This window comes from Micromys minutus (genome assembly GCF_963924665.1).
Source record: "Micromys minutus genome assembly, chromosome: 8".
Lineage (NCBI taxonomy): Eukaryota > Metazoa > Chordata > Mammalia > Rodentia > Muridae > Micromys > Micromys minutus.
The window spans coordinates 19,861,120-19,873,974 of NC_137977.1; the positions used below are offsets into that span (position 1 = coordinate 19,861,120).

A 12,855-nucleotide genomic window follows, 5' to 3' on the forward strand; every position below is an offset into this window, starting at 1 on the left:
ATTAATATTGTATTAATCTGTTTTGCAAAACTTGCATATCTTAGCAAATTCCCTTTGTCTAGTCTGTACAGTTCTGGAAACTATTTTGAAATTAGAATAGAGGTTGAATAAACAATAAGTATAAATAAACTTTTAAAACAGTTTGAGATGTCACTATGTAAATAAAGTCAGGGCAATAGACTTGGCGTGGTTACTTGTGTTCATTGTTATTATCATTACTGTTGTAGGCAGGACCTTAAAGAAACATTTATCGACAGTGGTGTGATGTCTGCCATTAAAGAATGGCTCTCACCTCTACCAGATAGGAGTTTGCCTGCACTGAAGATTCGGGAGGAATTGTTAAAGATTCTGCAAGAGGTTTGCCACAGATAATTTGCAATTTATTAAGTATATAATGTATTTTCTGTAGTCAAGACTTGTATTTTGTACCATTTACTTAGAAATTTTGTTCTGCTACAGCATGCCAGAAAAGGGGTTTGGGAAAAATGACCCTACCTAATAAAATGAGCTTTCAAAAAACCAAAACCTTTTAAAACTTGATTAATAATAGTTTTCAAGGAAAGTTTTTAGTGCAACCAGTGATTTCTTAGAAGAGCAGTCCAGTAGTAACCATATTGTAGAGAGGCACTTGAAGTAGAAAGTGTGTTATTACATTTAGAGATGATAAACTTCAGTTGGATCTCTAGCTGGGTTCCCTTTGATATGATTAGGGCACCCTAGGCAAGTTGCTTAACTTCTGAAGAAACTTGGAAGGAGCCTCTGTGAGCAGAGTACTGTGCTAGGTGCTTTGTGTATTAGCTTACTAGTCTTTTGCAAAAAACTTGTAAAATTAGGCATACTACCTCCATTTTATAGACGAGGAAACTAAGACAAGTTAAATGATTTATCCAAAGGCATGCTGCTAGCAGGTGACTGAACTGCTGTCCTCTTATTGTTTAGTTTATATTTCTTCACATTGTTAGGTTTTACTTCATTAATACTAAAATTTCAACTTTGGATGTCAGCACAAAGGATGTTCCATGTCTTTGTAGATCCTGAAAATAGAATTTTGTGTTAGTTCTAACATGAATGAAAGAGGGTTTGAAGATCTCTAGATTAACATACCTCCTAGCTTATGCGTGAATTAAATATGCATGTATGTAATTTTGTTCCCCAGCTACCTAGTGTGAGCCAAGAGACCCTGAAGCATAGTGGGATTGGCCGAGCAGTGATGTATCTGTATAAACACCCTAAGGAATCAAGGTCCAACAAGGATATGGCAGGAAAATTAATCAGTATGTGAATTTTGCTTTTTATTTGTTTAATGTATATATAGAGAGAGAAAGAGAGAGAGAGGTGCATATATAAAAACTGTATTTTTACCAATATTGAAGTGATTCAATAAAGTGGAATAGAAGAATTTTAGTACCTTTGCACAGGTATTAACTTTATTTCTCTTATGCTTAAAATGCTTGTAAGACTTTAAATGTGTTTTTCTGTATTAACTACAACAATTAAAAACATGTCTTCTAGCTGTGGACCAAGAACCTGGAGAGTGGGCAGAATGCAGGCCCTGGAGTTAGCCATGCCTAGTTTATAGTATTGACTCCACCTTCCTGCAAATCCTCAGCTAGTAACCTAAGCTTCAGGCTTCATGGCTACCTCTGTAATAAAGAGATATTTAATAATTCTTTGTTTTCTTTGGGCTATTATAAAGATTAAATGAGAGAATATGTGGAGAGCACTACTCGAGTTGTGTTCAATAAAGTTAGTCACAGTTGCTGTTGTCAGTCTCCAAGACCTTTTCATGTGCTTCCTAGTTTATGACAAACATCTAGATCCTAATTGAAATACATACTGATTTTGAACTAAGTTTTTCATTCTTCTCATGTCCCGCATTTAAAAATAAAATATTCTATAAATGTCTATAATACTGCCCAGTATTAGAATATAGTTATTTAAAAAGCCTGTGAGAAAAAATACTATTTTGTGAACTAAATACTTATTATTTTTCTTTTTTTCAGATGAGTGGTCTCGGCCTATATTTGGTCTTACCTCAAACTATAAAGGAATGACAAGAGAAGAAAGGGAGCAGAGAGATCTAGAACAAATGCCACAACGACGAAGAATGAGCAGGTATGAGGGAACAGGTATGAGTTCACAAGTCAAGTTTAATGGCATTTACAAAAGACCTTTCTGGGGCAGCTGAATGCAATATGCTATCCCAGGGCTGGAGTGCTAGAGACATTTTCCTAGCCATTTGCAGGAAACAGTTTCTCAGCCCCAGTTCCAAAACTGTAGGAGGAAAAAAAATGTTATTGGTTTAATTTATCAGTGTTCTGGATACATCCTGGAAGGGCAGGGTTATCAGTTATAAGTGTAGTTTGGGTAGGTTGTCTAGAATGAAACTGCCGGCACAAATGACTATTAAAGTGAACAGTACTTTAAAACAACGACAAGTTCTCAGGCCAACAAGATGGTTCAGAGTGTAAAGGCATTTGGAATGCAAGTCTGGCAACCTGAGTGATCCCCAGAACCCAAGTAAAGGTGGAAGGAAAACTTAACTCCACTTAGCCTCTGACTGCCACACACACACCATCACACACATACCTTTAAATGCTTTTATGATTCAGTATAAAGGCAGTAGTTATAATATAAATGTAATAGTTTGACATGCTCTCCCTAGTTGTAAGAATTTGAGATTTCTGGTATCTGACAGTTTACTTTTTTTCCAGCACTGGTGGTCAGACACCACGAAGAGACCTGGAGAAGGTACTAACAGGAGAGGAAAAGTAAGAGTCTGTCTTGATCTTTTTTAGCATATAGAAAAGATTCTGTGTTTTACTTTATTATAAGTACAAAAGGTATTTTTTTTCAATATAATGTTTATTGAATAATTATAAAACAGTATATTGTATACTCTGAAGAATTAAGAGGACAGTTCATTTAACAAGTATTTTGTTGTTGATTAGTAAGTGTTGGCATGCTTCTAAATCTAAAGCCTAAAGAATACAAAAAAACCTTAAAATTTTCCCATGGTGTCAAGTAGTTTCATGGAGGGATGTAGACCAAGATGTGTGGGTTCATATGCAATCCTGGTTTCAAAATGGCAGATGTCCTGAACCGGTGGCAGTGGGAGATCCTAGAGATGCAGGTGTGAACCAGCAGGAGCCTAAGTTCAAAACATGGAATTTTTGCTTCTCTTTATGATTATACCAGAAGGTTTTTAGTTTATATGTGAAACTGTCATATTTGATTAAAAATTCTGGCTCTGAGGACATCGTTTGTACAGGCTAGAGCAGTGGGCTGAAGGCACTGTTTTAATTAAATGAGGGTAGCAAAGACTGAGAAGACATTGTAGAGATAGTTGCTTAGAGTGGGTGACATATTTAGGGAGAAGTTAGCTTACAATTGAAGCTAACTCAGTTGACTCAAACCATAATATAGACAGTGATATAACCATCTACCAAAACTTAGGAAGAGTAAGTTGATTTGAAGAAATTAGTAAGTTATTTTTTTAGCCCTTTCATGTAAGTTTCTAAGACACTCTTAGAAACACCATGGAGTCTAGTCAGGCTGAGCATGTAGACTTGATGGTTAATCCAGTGCTGGGGTAAATGTTCAGTTTAGAGTCTAGAATAAAAAACAAACTAACCAAGTTGACAAAGGAGTATAGCTGAGGACCCAGTAGTGAAGATATGTCTGTGCATGCTGGAACAGAGCCTGGAGATGAGAGTAGATGTTTGCTCCCTGCTCCCAGGAGATGTATGTCTACTCTCACCACACCTTTAGGGGGAGTTCCAAAGGACTTAATGCTCAGACGCTGACAGAGGGACTTGGCTCACTAAGAATTGTGATCTTGGTGTATCATGGTTATTTTCAAAGTTACCTAGAACTAAAGATAAGCACAAGTAAAACCTGTACTGAGTAAGGCTTAGAAGATGAAGAGGTTGTGTCAGTGTCCTGGCTGTGATATGCTATAGTTTGGAAAGTCAGTATTGAGAGACACTGGGATCCATCTCTGTTACTTCATATAGCTGCTAGGGGATTTCTAGTGACCTCACAACTTTTCTGTAAGAAGAAACAAATGAAAATGTATGTCGCATATGCAAAAACCTTGTGAACTTTTGGCATTCATGGAACTCTGGGAAACTATGGGGATACATGAAGCTTTAGGGGATCATTTTAACAACCAATTTTTTTTCCTCATCGGGTGACTTTTAAGACTTGGTTAGAAACTTAGGATTCAGAGTTCTTTGGAGCTGGAGAGATGACTCAAGAGGACTTGATATTATTTCAGAGGATCTACATTCAGTTCCCAACACTCACATTGTGGCTCACATTGTTTGTAACTCCAGCTCCAATGGATAGGACTTCTTTTTCTTGTGGTACATAAACATAAATGAAGGCAAACGCTCAGACATAAATTTAAGAAAACGTTTTCTTGAGACTATCCTTGGAAAGGACAGAGCATGATAACATATAAAGCCAAGGAGAAACAGAATTCATTCAAATGAAAGAGGAAATTGCCATTGAGGAGCCGTGTAATGAGGGTAGGTAGGTGGGATAAGACATGAAACATTGTAGCTGAATAGTGTGGGTCTAGGAGTCAATGGGTAAAGTCTCACTTGACCTCTTCTGTGGCCAACTAAGTAAGCATATGTGGTTTTTGTTCCCTTCCTCAGGGCTCTTAGACCTGGAGATCCTGGCTTTTGTGCCCGTGCAAGAGTCCCAATGCCATCAAACAAGGACTATGTTGTCAGGCCCAAGTGGAATGTAGAAATGGAGTCATCCAGGGTGAGTGAGCAGAGGAAGAGCATGACGGTTTCAGTGGTTTTCCCTTTCTTTGTGTTTAGTAATGTCTATAGAAGTTAGGGTTTGATTCACAGAGATCTGTTTTGGGATCTCTTAGGTTTTCATTCATTCATTTAAAGAATCATGAGAAATAGAATTCACCTGCTTTCTCAGATCCTCACCTCTTTCCTCTCCATCTGCTTAAACATTTCTGTTGTGAAACTGTCACAATAGACACTTTCCCTGTCATCAGTGAAGATACTACACAAATGTTGTTTCTTGGTAATCTTTTTCTCCCATCAAACCACTCTTTCTAGCCTGGTATTCTTAAAAGGGGTCTAAGTCGATTGGAAAAGCATAAGAGGCGGTTTGCAGAACAGAAGAGGCTCAGCAAAATGCATCGTGCTGTCAAGTTCAGCATTGAAGGCAACAGGATGCCCCTGTAGTCCTGGCCCTTCGAGAATGTGTATATAAGAGGTATTCCCAAGGAAGCATGAGCTGTGCATGAGCTTGAGTTGGCAGCAGAGTGGAAACAAGTATATGCTTCTTAGGCAAAAAAAAAAAAAAAAAAAAAAAAGCTTGGCCTGACATCAGCTTCTGATAAAAATAATCCTGGCCAGCATCCTGAGTCATTAAGGCCTCTGAATCCTGAGGTCCCCTTCTTTGTGGGTAATAATAGAGACTAATAGGTCATTACTTTCTCAATAAATATTTTGTTTGTCCTGACTGTTACCAGTTTTTATAAAAGGAGCACAGCCAAACCCGGGGAGAAGGGGTTCGTCTCTGTGTAGCCTGACTGTCCTGGAACTCATTGTGTAGACCAGGCAGGCCTCGAACTTGAGAGCCATCTGCCTCTGTCATCTGAGTGCTGGGATTAAAGGTATGTTATCACCACTGCCCAGCTGAAAAGCCTTTTTATTTGGACCCAGAATCATAGTCTTCATTACAGGTGTACAAGCTGCCTTAGTGTTTTGTTGGTGCACAAGAAGTGACTTTTTTCCTTTAGTCAGTGACATGATAGCATTCATCAAGAACTTAACTCCTCACTGCTGGGCACAGTATCTTGCTGCCTTTTGTGCTTCTCCCTCAGCTTCCTTCAGTTCCTGTGTGTTCCTACTATGATGTGCTCTTAACTACTGACAATAAATAAAGGAGATGGGCTTTATGTAGATGTTATTTCCTCTACACGAGCTTCCTTTTTTAATCTGAGTCGATGGCCACTTCTTGCTATTCCTTCTTATACTTATTTTTGTAACCTCATCTTTTTTCACTATATTCTCCCCCATTTTAGCCACTTTATTTATATTTCCTTTCCTAATACTTTTATTTTTGAAAGTTAGAAGTGACAATACAGCCACAAAAATGTAATAAAAGTTTGCTGGCCAGTCTGCTCTGGAAGCACAGGCCAAGTTTCTAGGGCCCATATTTGTATCGTCTGTTATGAGCCCATAACCTTTTGGCAGAGTTAGTAGGAGTGCTGTATGGTCTTTTCCTCCAGTGTGAAGGAGAGCTCCCTTCCTGTGTTTTCAGTCATAATTTACTGATATTTATCTAGGCTTCCAAAATTATCTTTATCATTCAGACTTGCATATCCTTTTGTTTATTTATCCTCATTAATCTACATGGGAGATTTATTTTTAAGGGATATGTAATAGTCTTTGTGATTTATGTAAATATATACTTATTTGTTTATTTCTGATTTTTTTTAAAAAAACTTTTTTATTTTGGGGCTGGGGAGATGGCTCAGTGGTTAAGAGCACTGTTCTTTCAGAGGTCCTGAGTTCAACTCCCAGCAACCATATGGTGGCTCACAACCATCTGTAATGAGATCAATCCAGTGCCCTCTTCTGGTGTGTCTGAAGAGAGCTACAGTGTACTCATGTACATAAAATAAGTAAATAAATCTTTAAAAAATCAAACCCAAAAACTTACTTATTTTGAGAGACAATATTTTGGGTGGCCCAAAGCTTGCTATGTAGAGTGTATTGGCCTCACGCTCACAGAGATCCATCTGCCTGTGAATGAGGGGCTTTAAAAAAGTAGTATAATGGTTGTGGCAATGCATATTTCTGTAGAAAGTTTTAAAATACAGGCATTACACATAAAATTCATATAACTTGTACTCTTGCTATAAGCTTAACATTTTGGATTATAGATAGCTTTTTGCTCCTTTTTATGCATGCAATGAACACTAGCCTTTTAAAAATTTTCAATCTGTAATGTAATCATACTGTTTTCTAACTTGAGTTTCAAGATTTGGTTTTAATTTAATATGGAAAAATTTCATCTGCCTCCCATTTTACTGATTCACCGTGTGTTGTCAATGTAGCTGTGTACCCTCCCACCCCGTTACTTCAGCAAATGTTTCTTGCTAGCTTTCTAAAGGGTTTTCCCCCTCTTGATAAAACATTGTGGCTTTCCTAATATCCAAAGGAATGTTACCCAGTTGATGAACCAGGAAATGAAGATCATTGGATTTGGCATGTTGGGTACTGGGTGGCTATAGTGAAGCATCAGTCATTGAGAAATCTGTAGATAGATATGTGCCATGATCAGGAGCAGTCTGCCTAATTAGCCTGTGTGTGTTTCTGGTGTTAATGCCAAACAAATCCTGGAGGGTTCAGACTGTTAAGGGAAGGTTCTGGGAGTGAACAGAGACACCCAGCTTGGTATATGAGGCTTCAGGAAGCCAGGGAATTGTCAGAGATTTGAGCATTAAGGCCAGCACCAACTCTTTGTACAAATGAGTGGTATGCTGATGATAAAACTTTTTCTCATCTGACAGTGAATTTTTATGCTGTGAGTACTAGTGCCAAGTTTGGATTTGGGGTATTTCTAGAGAACTTGAAGGATGCCGTAGAAAGTTTGTTTCTTGCCTATTATCAGCTAGCTTCATATTAAGGTGAGGTAAGTCTATGACTGGACTATGAAGATTCACAGTACAGTTTTAGAGAGTTGCTTACCTTCTTAGTGTTTCTGAGATTATAACTTTGAAGGTAATTCAGTAGTAAATATTTGGAGAGAATAAAAGAAAATCACCTTTCTTCTCTAAGCTGTCATCATTTTCACTTATTTTTTAGCCTTTTATTTATTTTTTGACAATGACGTGTGTATATAGTGTAGCTTGGTCCTGTCTGCCCACCCCCAATATCTCCTCCCTTATCCTTGTGGATACCCATGTACTTTTCCTATCTTCATTTTTTCTCCTATGCAGTTTCTTGGTTTTGTTTTGGTTTTTTTTTTTTTTAAAGACTTATTTTATGTATATGAGTACACTGTTCTTCAGACACATCCAAGAGGGCATCGGATCCCATTACAGATGGTTGTGAGCCACCATGTGGTCGCTGAGAATTGAACTCAGGACCTCTGGAAGAGCAGTCAGTGCTCTTAACCATTAAGCCCCCTTGGTTTTGGTTTTTAATTTACATGTATTTGTGCGTGTGCTTATATATATCTCTGGGCTTGTGTGCCATAGTCCACCTATGGATGTCAGAGTACAACTGATAGTTGGTTCTCTGCTCTACTTCTTACGTTCTGGGAATCAAATTCAGATTGTCAGGCTTGGCAGAAAATACTTTACCCACTGAACCATGTCACTATCGCCTATTTATATATATTTTTTATGTATGTATTTTATATATACCATCTCACTATCTCCTATTTTTATATATATTTATATATATGTATTTTATATATACCATCTCACTATCTCCTATTTTTATATATGTTTATATATATAGTAATTCACTGAATCTTGTTTATGCTGTCTGCTGGAGTGTTGGCTTAATTTTGGGTAGGTAACCATAGCTGCAGCGAGCTTGTGAGCACAACTACAGTAGTGTACAGTTTTTCTCCCATCCTTTGTCTCTTACATTTTTCTTTCTCTGTGTTCCCTGAGCCTTGTGAGGTGTTGATACAGGATTCCCATTTATGGTTGACAACTGACACTTATTCTCCGTATTTTGACTAATTATGACTCACTACACAAACTGCTACTCACTATAGAAAGATGCTTCTCCGACCAAGGCTGGGAGCAGGACTAATGCATAACTATGAATATCTGAAGACACTTTGACCACATGACAGTATAGTAACACAATAGTAGTAGGGTCCTAGGGCTTAAAGCTAATGGCTTTTAGTCAGGCTTATAGTACCAAGCATAAATTCTCCTGTAGAGCAAGACTCAAATGTAACAAGACAGTGGTTGGTTACCTTCATAATAGTCATGCCATTATTGCCCCAGTGGGCACATCCTGCTTGGCAAGTCAGTATTGTAGTATTCAGTGTTCATGATGGGTAAAACCATCATCGGTGACTATTTTTCCTTTCCCCCATCACCCACTACCCCACTGCAGCCTACATAGCAGGCAGCCAGTAGGGAAGGTCACTCACTATCTTAGTTATTGCTCTAGTAAAGTGAAGAGACATGGCCCAGGCAACTCTTACAAAAGAAAGCAAATAAGGGTTTGCTTATAGTTTCAGAGGGTTAGTGAGTCCATTATCATTGGGGGGGGGGGGGCATGGTGGGAGCATGGGGCACTCACGACACTGGAGCTAAGAGTTGAGTTGCATCCTGATTCATAGGCGGGGGGGGGGGGGGGGGAGGGAGAGAGGGAGGGACTGGACCTGGCCTGGGCCTTAAAACCCACCCACAGTGACACACTTCCTTCAATAAGGTCTTACCTCCAACAAGGCCACACCTCCTAATTAATCCTTCTACTCATTTCAAACAGTTCCACTCCCTGGTGACTAAGCATTCAAATACATGAGGCTGGGGCTGCTATTCTCATTCAGCTATCTCAGTCACCATTCTTAATGTAGTCAGCAAGAACTCAAACTAGTCTTTGACATTAGCAGCAGATGTTTTTTAGATTTATTTTATAAAAGTTGTCAGTTCCTCTGAAACCACATTTTTGTAAGACATGTATTATTTAGATATATTTAAATATTTGTTTTTAACAAAGCACAATAACAACAACAAGGCCAACTAAGCCTTTGACTGTAAAAGCAAGTGGAAATGTTCTGGTAGTAGTAGCAACCACTATGTAGTTTGCACAGGATTCTTGATATTGCTGAGGCAGAACAGAGAAACTCACCCCAAGGCTGAATCTAGGACTTCAACACCTCAGAGTTTGCCTAGGTTGGTTATGTTTAAAGCGTTTCTTTCTAATAACTTGTCTTTGTTTTTTAATACCAGAAGGGTTTGAAATTGTATGCCGGATAATTAGCCCTATAGTCAAATGTTAGTAATGAGATAGGGAAGATTATAGTTTCTGTATTTCCTCCTTCTGTCATTTGGGAAGTTTCTATGGCTTGTGGCAAAATTAAAAGTAAAGCACAGACTATAACCAGTTAATTGTCACTGAGAGTTCAGTAGTTTTTTTCTAGCACTTTGTTCTTGTCATCAAAGCATGTTCTGGTTATTGTTACGTCTCAGGCACTTCTGACTGCTAGATTTACATATTTCAATAATTTGTTCTTCAATTTTCCCCAATCTTAGTTTCAGGCATCCTCCAAGAAAGGTATCAGTCGACTGGATAAACAGATGAGAAAATTCACAGATATCAGGAAAAAAAGCAGATCTGCACATGCAGTGAAAATCAGCATCGAGGGCAATAAAATGCCATTGTGACTTTGCCTGGGACATGTCCCCATCTCTAAAAAATGCACAGTGGACTATCAAGAAAGAAGATAGTTTTAAATGTTTTAGTGTGTCTCTAAGTGGTTCCATTTGTATCATCTGTTGTTGTGGGACTAACATTTCTTTCCGTTGTATTTAAGACCAGTTGTCTGCTTTGTACAGAAGAGTACTTGCTATTCCTGCTTCTATCAACTGTACGTAATAAAATTTTGTTATGGTTTTGGGGGGTTGTCTCATCATTGTCTTAGAAACTGTTCTCTGTGAGATCAAAAGCCAGTCCTTTTCAATACTTATGTATGATATAATGAAGAATTTGTTTGGCCTTTGTTCCTGGCTCCTGACAAGGAATATCTCAAACCTTTAGAGTTCTTGAAGTATCTTTGTTATATTTTTGATTTGGTTCATCGTAGGGCTCTAAAGTTCTCTCTAAGACTGGTCGACAGAAACGTGCTTGGCCTAGTCACGTTGTCTGTTTGATTAATCATTCATGCCTTTGTGTTGAAGACCCAGTAAAGAAAAGAACTCTGGACAAGCCAGGTGCCTTGGACACCGATAATCCCAACATTTAGGAGACATGTTGAAATAAGAGGATCATGAGTTTGAGGCTACCCTGGATTACATGGCAAGACTCTTAAATGCTCTGGAGACTGAAACTATGTTGATGTGCCAGGAGAACAAAGGCACAGAAACTCTACACCACCCTCCATACTACTGAAACTTCATTGACCTGGTTGGCCTAATTTGTATCTTTTCTAGTAAGACCAGTCATAACTATAATCTTTTATTGAAAGACATAGTGCTTCTGTGAGTCATTCAGCAAAGGTTTAAACCAAGAAATTCTTGGGAACTTGCCTCTTTATAGCTCTCCTGGAATTTTCATGGTCTAAAGATATCACCTGCAGCCCATGTCTGAAGTTGGGACAGTCTTGTGGAGGAAATCTGATCCCTAGAACTGTGAGTTCTTACACTAACACTGAGCATTTGGTATCAGAATTGGCTTGTATACCACTGTATATGCCTGTCATCTCAGCACTCTGGAGGCCGAGGCAGAAGTATTGGAAGCTCCCCCGGCAGCCTAAGTTACTCAGACCCTGTTCAAATAAAGATATTTCAGCTGAGGTTGAAATACAACAAGCATACTTATATTTTTCTTATTAGAGATGTTTGTTTAAATCTGGGAAGTTAAGATGTGGGGAGAAAAGGTTAAACTCTTAAAGAAATACAGATGTAATTGAAAATTACTCAGTTAAATAATAGCAATTAGACAAATAGAAAAGGGAGAAACAGTTTAGTGTCTTACTTAGTTTTGAGAATTCTTAAAAATCATGAGAGATTTCTGTAGATCAAGAAAGTTGTATCAGTAAAATCCCTTTCTGGTACAAATTGGAGCCTTGATTTTAAAAATAGAGTATTATTGGCCACAGTGGCCTTTGGACAGTTGAAGGAAAGTGGATTTCATGGACTAAAACACCCAATAAGAACCGCTCAAGCCTGGTGTGGTGACTCACACCTTTCATCCCAGCACTTCAGAAGCAGAAGACTGATCTCTGAGTTTGTGGCCAGCCTGGTCTACAGAGTGAGTTCCAGAACAGCCAGGGATACACAGAGAAACCCTGTCTTTAAAAGAGAGAGAGAAAGAAAAGAGCCTCTTAAAGCCCATGAGTACACTCAGCACCCAAGAGCAAGAGCAGATGAAATGTGAAGCAGAAAGACCTTACAAAGCAGCAGTTAAGCAGTATACCTCTGGCTTTGTTTAACTTCATTAACTAAAAACAATAAAAGCATCTAATGAACTCAAAACAGTTCTGAATACAAAGAACAAGTTTTTAAAAGTTATTTGCATTTTGGTGTCTTGGGATGAGCTCTACTTAGTACCATGTTATTTATGCAAGTAAATATAACCAGCAGGTAAACCCATACACTGGGGTTCAAGGAGGTGGGAGGTTCCGCACTGCTTCAAGGGGAGCATGCTAATTTCTTTATAAATTACCTTTGCTGGACTTTTGGGGGGTATCTCAAGCTTGATCCATCCATTGCCTTCATAATTTCCATGTACTTTGATTTCCAGAATACTAAAATTAGCTCCCATGTACCCTTCAACATTTTTCAGTGTGCCACTTTTTATGTTCTAGATACATGATTTCCTTTGCAGAGTATGTGAGTATAGTTTATCAATAACCTTCTTAAACTCCATATCTAAGCATATTTCTCTTAAAAATATGTTTTGTATCTGGGCAGGGCACACCTTTCTTTAGTCCCCACACTCAGGAAGCAGAGGCAGGTGGATCTCTGAGTTTGAGGCTACTCTGCTTTACTGATAAGAGTTTTGAGTCACCAGGGCCACACAGAAAAAGCCTGTTTGAGAATATAAACAAAACAACTGGATAATGCAGCTCTGTTGGTAGAATGCTTGCCTAGCATACACTAAGCCTGGGTTCCAT

General features: G+C 38.4%; 1 protein-coding gene across 3 annotated transcripts in view; it reads left to right on the top strand.

Annotated features, from left to right (window-relative positions):
* Positions 1–12,278, top strand: part of IWS1 (interacts with SUPT6H, CTD assembly factor 1) — a 29,966-nt gene extending 17,688 nt beyond the window's left edge. For 2 of the 3 annotated variants that reach the window (XM_080920028.1, XM_080920030.1), the window contains exons 9-14: positions 228–357; positions 1,157–1,274; positions 2,004–2,115; positions 2,715–2,771; positions 4,665–4,776; positions 10,274–12,278. In XM_080920028.1, the coding sequence (XP_080776154.1) occupies positions 228–357; positions 1,157–1,274; positions 2,004–2,115; positions 2,715–2,771; positions 4,665–4,776; positions 10,274–10,405 (661 nt within the window). In that variant the 3' untranslated portion in view covers positions 10,406–12,278. Of the gene's footprint in view, positions 1–227; positions 358–1,156; positions 1,275–2,003; positions 2,116–2,714; positions 2,772–4,664; positions 4,777–5,090; positions 5,251–10,273 lie in introns of all 3 variants that reach the window. The other variant, XM_080920029.1, reaches the window with a different exon arrangement.
* The last annotated feature ends 577 nt before the right edge of the window (positions 12,279–12,855 follow it).